Raw genomic sequence first — 17463 nt, 5'->3', positions numbered from 1 at the left:
TAGAATTAAGAATACATGCCCAAAACATGAGTTCATTCTAAGTCAGGCCTGGGCAAACGATGGCCCTTGGGCCATATGCGGCCCGCGACCTGATTCAATACAGCCAGTGGAATCCTGCTCAGATCAAAGAATTTGTGATAGTAAAGTTTTGAAAAAAGTATTTGTTATTCAAATTAAAAGCCAAATGACAACTCGCCTTTGTGTAAAGATTTAACTACCATGGCTTGTGGGACATTTATCTTGAATGCACATATAAATAACAACTGCACGAGGACCGACAGTAACTGACAGGCTGACACACACACACACACACATCAGTTACAAATAGTAGCTAGATAGAAAATGCGCAAAAAATTGCTTTATCAAAAAAAAGGAAAGTAGACAATGAATGTAGCGTGTTCCAGCAAGAGTGGACGTTGAAATATTTCTTTATTGAGGTATCAGGGAAAGCTATGTGGTTAGTGTGCAAAGAGAGCATCACTGTCTTGAAAGACTACAACTTGTCCCGACACTTCCAGATGAAGCATGCAGAGAAATATAGGAATGTGTCTTCTGAGCAGAGGGCAAGTACATTGAAAGAGTTGCTTTCTCATTTGCAAAAGCAGCAAGGACTTTTTACAAAACTGAATTCAGCAAACAGAATTGCGAGAGCTAGCCATGTACTGTCCCACAAAATTGCTAAACATAGCAAGCCATTCTGAGGGTGAGTTCATTAAAGAATATTTAAAAATCGACTCTGCAGCAATACTTTGCCCCGCCAAAAAAGAGTTGTTTCCCTGTCAAGGCGAACAGTGACACGGCATGTTGAGGACGTCGCAGAGAATATGGAACAACAGTTCCAAAAGCTCATCAAAAAGCTAAAGGACCCTGGGATGAAACACCTCCCTCTGCAACTGGATCCTGGATTTCCTGACAGGCCACCCCTAGGTGGTAAGGGTAGGTAGCAACATATCCGCCATGCTGATCCTCAACACGGGGGCCCGTCGGAGGTACGTGCTCAGTCTCTGCCTGTACTCCCTGTTCACTCATGACTGCACGTTAGGCATGACTCCAACACCATCATTAAGTGTGCCGATGTCAACAGCGGTAGGCCTGATCACAGACAACGACGAGACAGCCTATAAGGAGGTCAGAGACCTGGCCGTGTGTTGCCAAGACAACAACAACCTCTCCCTCAACAGGATCAAGACAAAGGAGATGATTGTGGATTACAGGAAAAAGAAGACTGAGCACACCCCAATTCTCATCAACGGGGCTGTAGTGGAGCAGGTTGAGAGCTTCAAGTTCCTTGGTGTCCACATCACCAACAAACCAAGCACACCAAGACTGTCGTGAAGAGCACGACAAAACCTATTCCCCCTCAGGAGACTGAAAAGATTTGGCATGGATCCTCAAAAGGTTATACAACTGCACCATCGAAAACATCATGACTGGTTGCATCACTGCCTGGTATGGCAACTGATCGGCCTCAGAGCGTAAAGCACTACAGAGGGTGGTTGGTATTTTTTATTTTTTTTATTTTACTAGGCAAGTCAGTTAAGAACAAATTCTTATTTTCAATGACGGCCTAGGAACAGTGGGTTAACTGCCTGTTCAGGGGCAGAACGACAGATTTGTACCTTGTCAGCTCGGGGATTCGAACTTGCAACCTTTCGATTACGAGTCCAACGCGCTAACCACTAGGCTACCCTGCCGCAGTGATGTACAGTACATCACTGGGGCAAAGCATCCTGCCATTCAAGACCTCTATACCAGGCGGTGTCAGAGGAAGGACCTAAAATGATCAAAGACTCCAGCCACCCTAGTCAGAATGTTCTCTCTGCTACCGCACAGCAAGCGGTACCAGAGCACCAAATCTAAGTCCAAGAGGCTTCTAAACAGCTTCTACCCCCAAGGCATAAGGCTCCTGAGCATCTAATCAAATGGCTATCCAGACTATTTGCATTGCCCTAACCCCCTTTACACCACTGCTACTCTGTTATCATCTATGCATAGTCATTTTAATAACTCTACATACATGTACCTCAATTACCTCGACTAACCGGTGCCCCCGCACATGGACTCTGTACCGGTACCCCCCTGTATGTAGTCTCGCTATTGTTATTTTACTGCTGCTCTTTAATTATGTGTTACTTTCATTTCTTATTTGTACTGCATTGTTGGTTAGGGGCTCATAAGTAAGCATTTCACTGCAAGGTCTAGACCTGCTGTATTCGGCACAGCGAAAAGACAAGGTAAAGGATTTGACCTATTTCTCCTTGGCCCTGGACGAGAGCAGTGAGGCACGTGACACGGTGCAGTTGTTGATATTCTTATGATGCATATCCCCAGACTTTGAAATTACAGAGGAGCTTGCTTCAGTGCAGTCAATGAAGAGCACAACCACAGGGAAAGATTGATTGGAGGAGGTTAATACGTGTGTAGCAAAGCTGGGACTGAGTTTTGAAAAGTTTTCCAGTGTGACCTCTGATGGGTGACAAAACTTGACAGGAAAAAAAAACATTGGCCTTTTGAAAAGGATACAAGATCAAGTAGCAGAGCTGAACCCAGATCCAAAACCTATTTTCCTGCATTGCATTAGTCATCAGGAGGTGCTCTGTAAATGTGTTCTGAAAATGAGCCATGTGGATACAGTCACTAAAGTGGTAAACTTCATAAGAGCAAAATCTTTAAACTATACAGGCAGTTTGTCTCACTGTTGGAAGAGAGTCGGGTCATGCAGATCACCCCGACCACGCAAACGAGAGATGGCGGAGTTTGGGGAAGGTGCTTAAAAAGGGTGGGGGACCTGAAGTCGGAGATTTCCTTTCTTTTGCAAAACGATTTCCCTCAACTGCAAGATCAAGAATGGTTGGCTGATTATGCCTTCACCGTGGACATCATGGCCCTCATGAATGAACGGAATTCCAAACGACAAGGGAAAAGCCTTTTTGCACATCAGATGTATAGCCTTGTCAAAGCCTTCAGGGGAAAATTACTCCTCCTGACCCGCCAAGTAGAAGCCAACAATCGCACCCACCTTCCGACACTACTAGTCTGTTCCCCATCAGATGACCAGTGGGAGAAGTTGTACATCGCTGCTGCGTGCTTTGAACGGTCAGTTTTCCTGTCGTTTTGAGGATTTCAAGTATTGGAAAATGACATCCTGTTGGCTTCTTCTCCTTTCTCCTTCAATGTGGAACACGCACCCACTCGTCTGCAACTTGAGCTTATCGATCTTCAGTCTGATGCAGTGATTGGAGAACTATTCAAAACAATGTCACTGACGAGGTTCTACGCATCTGTCGATGAACAAAACCTTTCAAAGATTAGGAGTCATGCTCAGAACATGTTTGTACTGTTTGGGTCAACCTATGTATGTGAACAAACATCTTCAGTGATGAAATATAACAAATCAAGGCACAGATCCTCTCTTACTGACTCTCACCTTTCAGCAATCCTGCGCAAAGCGAAGAAACTATACCTGACTCTACTGCTCTAGTCAATGCCCATCAGAGACTTTCCCTCCGTGTAGTTCATTGCATGATTAATAATGAAATACCTTCCAAAAGGAAAATATGGATGTGGTTTATTTCTGTGCATGTTAAAGTAAAATAATTGACATATCTCTTCTGTAAATCACATCCAGATATGCCAACAAAATCACACACATGATGTATAATCCTGTTATATGATTCTGGCCTGCGATGGCAAAAATATATTCTAATGTGGCCCTCCATGGAAAATAATTTCCCAGGCCTGTTCTAAGTGGTACTAGTGTGGATATTAAAGCCCAGTGCAGTCAAAAACGTGATTTTCTTTCCTACCGGGTAGGACCTCTTTTCCTCCAGAACAGCCCAAATTATTTGGGGCGTGGATTCTACATGGTGTGGCGTTCAAACGTTGCTCAATTGTTATCAAGGGACCGAACGTGTGCCACGGAAACATTCCCCACAACATTACACCATTGACACCATGCTGGATGGGTCCATGGCCTCATACTGCTTACACCAAATCCAGACTCGGCCATCAGCATTACGCAACCAGGATTTGTCGAACCAGGAAATGTTTTTCCGCTCCTCAATTGACTAGTGTTGGTGATTGCATGTCCACTGGAGACACTTCTTGTTTTTAGCTGATAGGAGTGGAACGCAGTGTAGTTGTCTGCTGCAATAGATGCCGTTCTGCACATCACTGTTTTACTACGCAGTTATTTTCCTGTTTGTGGCCAGCCTGTTAGCTTGCACGATCCTTGCCATTCTCATTCGACCTCTCATCAACAAGCTGTTTTCGCCCACAGGACTGTAATGTTTATTTATTTTTTGTCGCATCATTCTTGGTAAACCCTGGACACTGTCGTGCGTGAAAAGCCCAGGAGGCGGGCCTGAGATACTACATCCGGCGCGCCTGGCACTGGCGATCATACACACTCAGTCGCTTATGGCACTCCTTTTGCCCATTCTAACATTCAATCGAACAGTAACTGAATGCCTCGATGCCAGTCTGCCTGCTTTATATAGCAAGCCACGGCCATGTGACTCACTGTTTCTAGGAGGGAACCATTTGTGAACAGGGTGGTGTACCAAATAAACTGTATATTTTATTGAATATTTCCACAGTGAGGTTGGAATAATACTGTGAAATTTGAAAAAAGATGATAATTCCCTTTCAGTGTGAGAGCTGTTTGAAAAGACATCCTAAAATTTCACCCAGTTTTGAAGGGATGGAGTTTTGGGCCAAGCCTGACATCACCAATTAATAGACCAATAAGAAAGAGAGTTCCAAACCTCTCTGCGAATAACAGCTAGTTTTCAGTTTCCCCCTCAGACTACTCCCATATAGTCCTCGCAAAATTATTGGTTGAGAAATTGCGCTTTGCTAAGAAGCAATTCTTGTTAATTTTTGACCATTTTAATAGAAATCACAATAAGGTACTAAATTGTTATCCCAGAAATTATTTGATATGGAGATAGAAACGGCTGCATTGGACCTTTAAGATCAGAGGCCGGATTTAGTTGGTTCTTACTTCCTGCGCCGGTGGAACTGCTTGATGGGGCAGAGCTCATCGAACAGATGCTGGTTGACCAACCGAGGGACACACAGGTACTTGTTGTTGGACACAAACTCCTCCATGATCTGTCTCTTCATCCCTTTAGCCTGGAGGGGGGGGGGGGATAGAGAGAGAGTGTATTCAATGATCAGGTATTCAACTGGCAGTCTTGTGGTTCTGACCCATTTATCTCTGACACCAAAACAGAATAAGTCATCTAGAGCCAGCGCATGCAACTATTTTAATACTGGTCCATGAGTTTACCTGTATAATATCAGCAGGTTGCTCAGTGTTCTCCTTGAACAGCAGCATTGTGGGAGCATAGCTGTTGATGTTGAACTGATGCAGTAGTCTGGATGTCTCTGTCAATCCCTGGTCCACGTAACCAAACCGCACATAGTCCTTAAAGGCAAACGCTGTGAGCTGGAGAGAGGGAGAGAGAAGGGTAAGCTGTTGGACTGATGACTAGATAGATACCCATTTTCCACAGACACGCTCGGTGTGTGTTACCTTGTAGAGCAGAGGCACTGCAGGCACTTGGTCAAACAGCAACACACTGGGATTGTTCTCTACATGCCAGCTGCCCAGGAAGGACACATAGTTCTTATCTGTTACCTGACAAAGAAAAATAAAACAAGATCAAATGGAACAACTTATTAAGTTCAGGAACGATTAAAATGCTTTATATATATATATATATATATATATATAATATTTATATTTATTCATACAGTGCATTCGGAAAGTATTCAGACCCCTTGACTTTTTCCACATTGTGTAACGTTGCAGCCTTGTTATAAAATGTATTAAATAAATAAAAATCCTCAATCTACAGACAATACCCCATAACAACAAAGCGAGAAACTAAAAAAAAAATGTATTTACATAGGTATTCAGACCCTTTGCCATAGCAAGAAATTGAGCTCAGGTGCATCCTGTTTCCATTCTTGAGATGTTTCTAAAACTTGATTGGAGTACACCTGTGGTAAATTCAATTGATTGGACATGATTTGCAAAGGCACACACCTGTCTATATAAGGTCCCACAGTTGGCAGTCCATGTCATGTTTTTCCAGAGTCAGGGACTGTGAGACTAGTCAGGATCGAGGGGAAGAACAGAGCAAAGTACAAACATCCTTGATGAAAACCTGTTCCAGAACGCTCAGAACCTCAGATTGGAGAAAAGGTCTGAAGAGACCTGAAAATAGCTGTGCAGCAACGCTCCCCATCCAACCTGACAGACATTGAGAGGATCTGCAGAGAAAATTGGGAGAAACTCCCCAAATACAGGTGTGCCAAGCTTGTAGCGTTATACCCAAGAAGACTTGAGGCTGTAATCGCTGCCAAAGGTACTTCAAAAAAGAACTGAGTAAAGGGTCTGAATACTTATGTAAATGTGTAAATGTAAATGTGATATTTATTTATATGTTTAATACATTTACAAAAATGTCTAAAAACCTGTTTTAACTGTGTCATTATCGCGTATTGTGTGTAGATTGATGAAGGGAAAAAAACAATTTAATCCATTTTAGAATAAGGCTGTAATGTAACAAATTGTGGATAAAGTCAAGGGGTCTGAATACTTTGCAAATGCACTATATTTTATGGCATGCAGTGCAAAAAAGGAAACCTACAATATGTATTACAGATACTGCGTAATTGTAGCAATTATACACAATATATGAGTAAAGTATTCACATATCCCTTTGCATAACTTTGGAATGAAAAGCACCGTAGCTTAAAGAGCAACTGTGCCACTTTTCAACCTCATATTCATCATCTCCAGCACCAAACCAGTGTCTACATATGTGAAGATGGAGCATATACACTACGTTCAAACATTTGGGGTCACATAGAAATGTCCTTGTTTTTGAAAGAATATTAAAAAAATGTCCATTAAAATAACATAAAATTGATCAGAAACACAGTGTAGACATTGTTAATGTTGTAAATGACTACTGTAGCTGGAAACGGCTGATATTTGGAATATCTACATAGGCATACAAAGGCCCATTATCAGCAACCATCACTTCTGTGTTCCAATGGCACATTGTGATAGCTAATCCAAGTTTATCATTATAAAAGGCTAATTCATTATTAGAAAACCGTCAGCTATGTTAGCACAGCTGAAAACTGCAGTGCTGATTAAAGAAGCAATAACACTGGCCTTCCTTAGACGAGTTGAGTATCTGGAGCATCAGCATTTGTGGGTTTGATTACAGGCTCAAAAATGGCCAGAAACAAAGCACTTTCTTCTGAAACTCTGTCTATTCTTGTTGAGAAATGAATGCTATTCCATGCGAGAACTTGCCAAGAAACTGAAGATCTCGTACAACGCTGTGTACTACTCCCTTCACAGAACAGCGCAAACTGGCTCTAACCAGAATAGAAAGAGGAGTGGGAGGCCCCGGTGCACAACTGAGCAAGAGGACAAGTACATTAGAGTGTCTTGTTTGAGAAACAGACACCTCACAAGTCCTCAACTGGCAGCTTCATTAAATAGTACCCGCAAAAAACACCAGTCTCAACGTCAACAGTGAAGAGGCGACTCCGGGATGCTGGCTTTCTATGTACACCTATTCCATTCCATTTTTTTTATTTTTTAAATCAGCCGTTTCCAGCTACAGTAGTCATTTACAACATTAACAATGTCTACACTGTATTTTTGATCAATTTTAAGCTATTTTAAAAATGGACAATTGTTTTTTCTTTTCTTTCAAAAACAACATTTCTTAGTGACCCCAAACTTTTGAACAGTAGTGTATATGCTTTGTAGAAAAAAACTATGTTAAAAAGTTACTCGATGACATCAAAAGTAACATTAAAAAAATGTATTTTCAAACACTATGAGATTCACAGTGATGTGGGGAACAAGGAAATACCCTCCCTCTTGCTAGAAAAAAATCATTGCAGGTTCTGAAAATGCTTCTTACTTAACCTTACCCTGTGACGTCACAGAGAAGCATTTTTTAGGACCTTATCTTTTAACACAGATCAAATAAACATATATGTAGACATTGGTTTGGTGCTGAAGATAATGAGTGAAGTTGAAAAGTGGTGGAGTTGCCCTTTAAGCTATTATTTTGGACCTGTTTGCCTCAGAGGCAACAGGTCCACTACAAACTGTCTGAGGTGTTTCTGACTATTGATTATAATGGTGCTGATTAACTGAACACTATAGGTGGCAAAAAAACATCGGAAGCCATTCATTTTCAATGGAGGGAAGTGAAATGGGCAGGAGACTGTTGGGCGATCCGAACATGGGCGAGAGAGTGTGAATAGGGCTGGACCTAAGTTGGGGAAAGCTGAATTCTCAGCGATATTGCATCAGGATTGACCAATCAAAGCCTACTATAGCGTCTAGCCTCTACTGGATTGGCTGTTGACACCCAGCTTGCTCGCTAGCATCCATTATTATTACTATAAATCATACTGGATACGTTGCAATATTGTTAACAGCAGGCCTACCTTTTCCACCAGCCTCTGAGGTAGCAGGTCTTCTACAAACTGTCGCAGGTGTTCTCTGACCACGGAGTAGTGGAACACGGTCACTCTACCATTGACCACACCCAGGATGGATGGCGTGCGATGGACACCCAGCTGGTTGGCTAGGCGACGCTCGTAACCAATGTCAACAATGCCGATACCCACACCTGAGTGATGGACACCATTCATTAGGTTGTTACATACCAGTGGACAGTAGAGGGAAGCAAAGAGACAGTTGTATTCAACAGATTACAATGTACTGTATGTTTTGATTCATTTGAGTCACCACTGACTAATAGGTTTCAGCCCATTTCCCCTGTTGTTCTCCTGTCAATGGTTAGTTTCTCCACCAGTTACAAACCACACATCAGTGAATGAATTTAAGAACCTTCAAATCATGATTTGACCCCAACGGATTCTTAGTGAAAGACATGTACTGCATCCCAAATGGCACCCTTTTCCTACAGAGTCCACTACTTATGACCACAGCCCTATTGTTCCAGGTCAGAAGTAGTGCAGTATATAGTGAATAAGGTGCCATTTGGGACACAACCATGGACTTCCTGGAAGTCTGCCGACTTCATACCCAGTGGCTCTAGCTCCTGTACTGCCTCCCTCCAGACTGGCTCGATGTGAACGCAGGCAAAGCACCACTCGGAGGTGATCTTGATCAGGTAGGGCCGCTTGAAGCTGTCAGGCAGCACCTTACTGTTGAACCCTGCGTGGTCGAGCAGATACTTGCTGTCGGAGAAGTCTCGGCCTGACCTGGGGGAAGAGAAGATTTAGCCACTCTTGGAGGACAATGGAAGTTGATTAAATATGCTTCTTTACTACTAAACCCAATGCGTGTTTTGCATGTAGCCTTCGTCATGGATACCCCAGACAGAAAAATAGAGGCGGCTTTGATACGGTATCTTTCAAAATGGCCTCAGGGACCAATCAATTCAGGGACCCCTCAAAGTGGGAATATATTTACGTTTTGGTCATTCAGCAGATGCTCTTACCCAGAGCAACAGTGCAATTAAGGTATGTAAAAACCAGCACATATCACAGTCATTGCAAGGGATACAACACAACATGATTGGCAAATGAGTTGCAAAAATTGCGTGGTATCTTTTCCTTTGCACTGACCTAGGGAAATTGAAGAATGACTCGTCGAAATAGAAGCTGTTGTGGAAGTGTCGGTTGAAGCCCTGCTGGTGCTGACCCTGCTTGTTTTCCTCCATCTGTCCGTAGCGGTCGTAGTTATCACGCCGCTCCACATTCCCCAGGATCTGAGGGAGGGATCCAATCAAACTTTGTTATGAACTCCTCTCCTCCTCCTGACTATAGAGTTTAAATAGAGCAGTGTTCTACAATTCAGATCCTTGGAGACCCACAGGGTCAGGATGTGCAGGCTTTTGTACAAGCCCAGCATTCACACAACACTTCAGCACCAGCATAGTCAAGCTCTTGATTAGTTGAGCCAGGTGTTAGATTTGTGCTGTGTTAAAATCTGTAGTGCACACACCCAGTGCATGCCATGTAGCCATGTTAGTTGAATAAACAAGAATCTAAACATTTAAGATTTTTGTCTGCATGTGTGTCTGGTAAGTGAAACTAGTTTACCTCATAGGACTTAGTGATCTTGATGAACATATCTTCAGCCCCAGGATCATTGTTCTTGTCTGGGTGCCTTGAACACAGAGCAAAGAGACACTTATAGCAGAAGGACATTTAAAAACGCCCATACCAGTAGAAATACACTTTTTCGAGCTGAAAGAAAACAGCCAGAGTCAAGAACGTCAAGAACAGCTCAAATAAGCAAAGAGAAATGACAGTCCATTACCTTAAGACATGAAGATCAGTCAACCAGGAACACTTCAAGAACATTGAACGTTTAAGGTGCATTTGCAAAAACCATTAAGCACTATGATGAAACTGCCTCTCATGAGGACTGCCACAGGAAAGAAAGGAGTTACCTCTGCTGCAGAGGATAAGTTCATTATAGTTACCAGCCTCAGAAATTACAGCCCAAATAAATGCTTCAGAGTTCAAGGCAAAGGGTAGCGACTTTGAAGAACGTAAAATCTAAAATATATTTAGATTAGTTTAACACTTTTTTTGGTTACTACATGATTCTTTTATGTGTTATTTCATAGTTTTGATGTCTTCACTATTATTATGCAATGTCGAAAATAGTCAAAATAAAAAGAACTCTTGAATGAGTAAGTGTGTCCAAACTTTCACTGGAACTGGATATACAGTGCATTTGGAAAGTATTCAGACCCTTTCACTTTTTCCACGTTGTTACATTACAGCCTTATTCTGAAACGGATTAAATAAAAAATGGTTCTCAATCTACACACAATCCCCCATAATGAAAAAGCAAAAAACAATTTGGCAAATGCATTAAAACAAATACCTTATGTCCTTGCCGTGTCTGAATCCTGGCTTAGAAAGGCCACCAAAACATCTGAGATTTCCATACCAAACTACAACGTTTTCCGTCAAGATGCAACTCCCCTTTGGCAGTTCTAATGTACTCCAGAGATAGCCTGCAAAGTTCTGTCATACTTTCCAGGTCTATGCCCAAACAGTTTGAGCTTCTAATCTTAAAAATTAATCTCTCCAGAAATAAGTCTCCCACTGTTGCCGCCTGTTATAGGCCCCCTCAGCCCCCAGCTGTGCCCTGGACACCATATGTGAATTGATTGCCCCCCATCTATCTTCCGAGTTCGTTCTGTTAGGTGACCTAAACTGGGATACTCTTAACACTCCAGCAGTCCTACAATCTAAACTAGACACCCTCAGTCTCACACAAATTATCAAGGAACCCACCAGGTACACCCCTAAATCCGTAAACATGGGCACCCTCATAGATATTATCCTGACCCTTACCCTTATATTATCCTGGCCCTCCACATACACCTCTGCTGTTTTCAATCATGGTCTCAGCGATCACTGCCTCATTTGCATGCATCCGCTATGGGTCCACGGTCAAACAACCAGCCCTCATCCCTGTCAAACCCTCCCTAAAACACTTCTGCAAGCAGACCTTTCTAATCGACTTGGCCCAGGTATCCTGGAAGGATATTGACCTCATCCCGTCAGTCGAGGATACCTGGTCGTTCTTTAAAAGTAATTTCCTCACCATCTTAAATAAGCATGCCCCTTTCAAAAATATTTAGAACTAAGAACAGAAATAGCCCTTGGTTCACTCCAGACCTGACTGCCCTCGACGAGCACAAAAACATCCTGTGACGGACTGCACTAGAATCGAATAGTCCCCACGATATGCAACTTTTCAGGGAAGTCAGGAACCAATAAACGCAGTCAGTCAGGAAAGCAAAGGCTAGCTTTTTCAAACAGAAATTTGCATCCTGTAGCTTTAACTCCAAAACGTTTTGGAACACTAAAGTCCATGGAGAAAAAGAGCACCTCCTCCCACCAGCCCACTGCACTGAGGCTAGGTAACACTGTCACCACCGATATAAATCCATGATAATCGAGAATTTCAAGAAGCATCTCTCTACAGCTGGCCATGCTTTCCTCCTGGCTAACCAACCCCGGCCAACAGCTCCGCACTCCCCGCAGCTAATTGCCCAAGACTCCCCAGCTTCTCCTTCACACAAATCCAGATAGCAGACGTTCTGAAAGATCTGCAAAGCCTGATCCTTAAAGATTGGAAAGCTGCTGCGGTCATCCCCCTCTTCAAAGGGGGTGACAATCTAGATCCAAACTGTTATCGACCTATACCCATCCTGCCCTGCCTTTCTAAAGACTTCGAACACCAAGATAATCAACAGATCACTGACCATTTCGAATCCCACCATACCTTCTCCGCTGTGCAATCCGGTTTTCGAGCTGATCACGGGTGCACCTCAGCCACGCTCAAGGTACTAAACGATATTACAACCGCTATCCATAAAAGACAGTACTGTGCGGCCGTCTTCATCGACCTGGCCAAGGCTTTCGACTCTGTCAATCACCGAATTCTTATCGGCAGACTCAACAGTCTTGGTTTCTCAAATGACTGCCTCGCCTGGTTCACCAACTAATTCTCAGACAGAGTCCAGTGTGACAAATCGGAGGGCCTGTTGTCCGGACAGCTAGTAGTCTCTATGGGGGTACCACAGGGTTCAAATCTCGGGCCGACTCTCTTCTCTGTATACATCAATGATGTCGCTCTTGCTGCGGGTGATTCCCTGATCCACCTCTACGCAGACAACACCATTCTGTATACATCTGGTCCTTCTTTGGACACTGTGTTAACTAACCTCCAAACGAGCTTCAATGCCATACAACATTCCTTCCGTGGCCTCCAACTGCTCTTAAACGCTAGTAAAACCAAATGCATACTATTCGTTCGCTGCCCGCACCCACCCGCCCAACTACCATCACTACTCTGGACGGTTCTGACTTAGAACATGTGGACAACTACAAATACCTAGGTGTCTGGCTAGACTGTAAACTCTCCTTCCAGACTCATATTTAACATCTTCAATCCAAAATTAAATCTAGAATCGGCTACCTATTTCACAAAAAAGCCTCCTTCACTCACGCCGCCAAACATACCCCCGTAAAACAGACTATCCTACCGATCCTCGACTTTGGCGATGTCATTTACAAAATACTCAAAAAAAATACTCTACTCAGAAAACTGGATGCAGTCTATCACAGTGCCATCCGTTTTGTCACCAAAGCCCCTTATACCACTCACCACTGCGACCTGTATGCTCTAGTCGGCTGGCCCTCGCTACATATTCATCGCCAGACCCACTGGCTCCAGGTCATCTATAAGTCTATGCTAGATAAAGCTCCGCCTTATCTCAGCTCACTGGTCACAATAACATCACCCACCCGTAGCACGCGCTCCAGCAGGTATATCTCACTGGTCATCCCCAAAGCCAACACCTCTTTGGCCGCCTTTCCTTCCAGTTCTCTGTTGCCAATGACTGGAACGAATTGCAAAAAAATAAAAAATAAATAAAAAAAATAAATCGCTGAAGCTGGAGACATATTTCCCTCACTAACTTTAAACATCAGCTATCTGAGCAGCTAACCGATCGCTGCAGCTGTACATCCAATTTACCTACCTCATCCCCATATAGTTTTTATTTACTTTTCTGCTCTTTTGCACACCAGTATTTCTACTTGCACATCACCATCTGCTCATTGATCACTCGTGTTAATTTGCTAAATTGTAATTACTTCGCTACTATGGCCAATTTATTGCCTTACCTCCTCACGCCATTTGCAAACTTTTTTCTCCCCATTGTGTTATTGACTGTACGCTTGTTTATTTCATGTCTAACTGTGTTGTTTGTGTAGCACTGCTTTGCTTTAGCTTGGCCAGGTCACAGTCGTAAATGAGAACTTGTTCTCAACTAGCCTAAATAAAGGTGAAATAAATCAAAAATATTTACATAAGTATTCAGATCCTTTGCCATGAGACTCGAAATTGAGATTAGGTGCATCCTGTTTCCATTGATGATCTTTAACATGTTTCTACAACTTGACTGGAGTCCACCTGTGGTAAATTCAATTGATTGGACAGGATTTGGAAAGGCACACACCTGTCTATATAAGGTCCCACAGTTGACAGTGCATGTCAGACCAAAAACCAACCCAAGAGGTTGAAGGAATTGTCAGTAGAGCTTCCAGACAGGATTGTGTCGAGGAACAGATCTGTAGAAGGGTACCCAAAAAAGTCTGCAGCATTGGTGGTACCCAAGAACACAGTGGCCTACATCATTCTTAAATGGAAGAAGTTTGTAACCACCAAGACTCTTCCTAGAGCTGGGTGCCTGGTCAAACTGAGCAATCGGAAGAGAAGGGAGGTGACCAAGAACTGACAGAGCTCCAGAGTTCCTCTGTGGAAATAGAAGAAACTTCCAGAAGGACAACCATCTCTGCAGCACTCCACCAATCAGGCCTTTATGGTCGAGTGGCCAGACGGTAGCCACTCCTCAGTGAAATACAAATGACAGCCCGCTTGGAGTTTTCCAAAAGACACCTAAATGACGCCTAGACCGTGAGAAACAAGATTCCCTGGTCCGATGAAATCAAGATGTAACTCTCTGCCTGAATGCCAAGTGTCATGTCTGGAGGAAACCAGGCACCGCTCATCAATATGCCAATACCATCCCTACGGTGAAGTATGGTGGTGGTAGGATCATGCTGTGGGGATGTTTTTCAGCAGCAGGGACTGAGAGACTCGTCAGGATCGAGGGCAAGATGAACGGTGCAAGTACAGAGACATCCTGGATGAAAACCTGCTCCAGAGCGCTCATGACCTCAGAATGGGGTGAAGGTTCACGTTCCAACAGGACAATGACCCTAAGCACACAGCCAAGCCAATGCAGGAGTGGCTTCAGGACAAGTCTCCAACAGTCCTTGAGTGGCCCAGCCAGAGCCCAGACTTGAACCCGATCAAACATCTCTGGAGAGACCCGAAAATAACTGTGCAGCGACGCTCCCCACCCAACCTGGCAGAGCTTGAGAGGATCTGCAGAGAATGGAAGAAACTCCCCAAATACAGGTTTTACAAACTTGTAGTGTCATACCCAAGAAGACTGAACCCAAGAAGGCAGTAATCGCTGCCAAATGTGCTTCAACCAAAGTACTGATTAAAGGGTCTGAATACTTATGTAAATGTGATACTTCAAGAGAAAGAAAGACAGGGCTCGACAGTGCTTCCATTTTAGTCGCATATGTTCCAAAATATTTTGCTGTGTGACCTGGAATTTTAATTTAGGAACAGTGCGCCTAAAAAAATTAAGGATTCCAGCTTTATTACCTTATTACATTTCTTTGTGTGTGTGCATACATTTTTCCAACTTAGGTGCACACACGCTGCTTGTAAAAAAGGTCAGTGTAGAATTGTGCATCTGCCGGCCGAAAGTACTTAGTGGTCCCTATAACACTCTGGCCCCTACTATGCAGACCGACAATTGGTCTGGTAATCGCCCTACCCTATTGACAGACATTATTGGAGACAAACACACATCCATCTGTAAGAGGCCCCACACGTTACACAAACCTATTCATAGTATGATAGACAAAAAGTAGCAGGGTGTTTCCAACTCACCATTCTCTGACCAGCCTCTTGTACACCTTCTTGACCTCTGCTTGACCAGCGCTCTTGGTGAGCCCCAGGACTCTGTAGGGGTCAAACTCCTGGGCTGTGTTCACCATCTCCCCCAGCAGCAGAAGGAGAACGGCCAGCCAGACCATAGAGGCCTGGAGTGGCCTACACAATCCCCCCATCTCCTCTCCTCCCTGTCCCAACGTCTCTAAATCTGCAACCTGAGTCAGGAGGAAGAAATGAAAGTAAAAAGATACATTCATATCATATGACTCAGTTCTGTTGGACCTCTAACTGAAAATATTTGTAATCACTTTCATTTCAATACAGCGGTGCAGTTCTGCGGTGTTGTTAAATGGTTTCAGTTGTGTCGTTGAGACACTTCACCTGCATCAACTCGGTCAATGAGTTTCTCTAATGAGCCACGGTTTGGCACTGAACAACAATCAAAAGTTTTGCTAAGGCTGGCATAAATGACCCCACCTGGCCAGCAGCTAGTTCCAATCTATCTAGCCAAAGTTAGCGAGGTATAATTATTGACATGATCAACATTAGCTACTACAGCTAATATAGCTAGCTGCATTTGGTCGATGTTTTGCTAGATAACGTTAGATTCCTGACAGCTGGCCAAACAAAATACGAGTGTAGCTTTTATAACTAGTTAGCTATACACATTACTCTGATAGCTAACTAAATAAGGCAGAGTGAAAGATAATGAATGTGCTAGCTCGCTCGCTGGCTATTCCAGCTCTTTGCCCAGCTAGCAGCAAATATTTCATCTGTATTAGCAGTTTTTGCCTTTACTCTGGCTAGCCAACGTTAGAAGGCCAAGTCATGTCTACACTACCTATTTATCTAGACAGCGATGCAACATGAAAATATATTGCTAAATAGCTACAAAATATGTTGTAAAAAATACTAGACCTGAATCAGTCACAAAATCAACTTGTCATCATGTCGACTGATATAATTTGATTTTGGATACTAGTTAACGTTTACAGATGCTGCTGCTTCTTCACATTTGTATACAGCGCCACCTACTGTACTGGAGAGTGAGTTCTTCTTCTTCTTTGGGGTTAACGACGGGTGACATCCAATATGTTGTCTGACAGGTGTTGTGCAGAAAATCTTCCTCCTGACAGAATTCCCCCCCCCCACTTCTAATTTCCTTAATTTTGTGGCTAGAATCAAATACTTATATGGCACACACATTTGTTCTATAGAACAAACTTCACGTCAGGATAGGCAACCGAAATTAATAATGAATGTATGTGTGTTATATTAAACATAGAGGTACGGTCGACATGGGCGGCCGCCCAGGGCGGCATCTTACCGGGGACAGGACGGGGCCGCTGAAGGTGGAGTTCGCCCAGATTATTGATGATTTAATATTATATTTTTCTAAATGTCATAGCACGCTGATAGAAAGAGAAATCTAATACCTCCTCAGCTAGCAATGCTCAGGCATCATCCAATGTCGTTACACAGGAGGCAAATGCTTTGATTGACAACTGCCAAACCTATACTGGCCTGACAGACTCTATGACTCTTACAGTGTCAGACGAGGATTTTCTTTTCCAAGAAAGGAATGTTTGATGCTGCTGCCAATAATGATGCTATCTCCACTCTTTCCAGGCTCATCAATACAAGGTCTGATGCCAGAGAAAATGGTCAGCGACAACGCTATGAAAATATTGACTTTGCAGGCATAGAAATCAAGGATGTTAAGAAGGTCGCCCACATCCTAGATATCCCTCTAGTGGTGTGGGGGCTGTGCTTTGGCAAGGTGGGTGGGGTTAAATCCTGCCTGTTTGGCCCTGTCCGGGGGTATCGTCAAATGGGGCCACAGTGTCTCCCGACACCTCCTGTCTCAGCCTCCA

General features: G+C 43.4%; 1 protein-coding gene across 1 annotated transcript in view; it reads right to left on the bottom strand.

Annotated features, from left to right (window-relative positions):
- LOC135542317 (dnaJ homolog subfamily C member 16-like) overlaps positions 1-16606 on the bottom strand; it is a 28821-nt gene extending 12215 nt beyond the window's left edge. The window contains exons 1-9 of the mRNA XM_064969198.1: positions 16508-16606; positions 15587-15804; positions 10123-10189; positions 9646-9788; positions 9101-9279; positions 8497-8681; positions 5540-5644; positions 5294-5452; positions 5006-5136 (exon numbers count right to left, since the gene is read on the bottom strand). Coding sequence (XP_064825270.1) covers positions 5006-5136; positions 5294-5452; positions 5540-5644; positions 8497-8681; positions 9101-9279; positions 9646-9788; positions 10123-10189; positions 15587-15765 — 1148 coding nt within the window. The 5' untranslated portion in view covers positions 15766-15804; positions 16508-16606. The remainder of the gene's footprint in view (positions 1-5005; positions 5137-5293; positions 5453-5539; positions 5645-8496; positions 8682-9100; positions 9280-9645; positions 9789-10122; positions 10190-15586; positions 15805-16507) is intronic.
- Between the last annotated feature and the right edge of the window lie 857 nt (positions 16607-17463).

The sequence above is a fragment of the Oncorhynchus masou genome, chromosome 6 (genome assembly GCF_036934945.1).
Source record: "Oncorhynchus masou masou isolate Uvic2021 chromosome 6, UVic_Omas_1.1, whole genome shotgun sequence".
Taxonomy (NCBI): Eukaryota; Metazoa; Chordata; class Actinopteri; order Salmoniformes; family Salmonidae; genus Oncorhynchus; species Oncorhynchus masou.
This window is presented reverse-complemented; position numbering and strand designations above follow the sequence as displayed.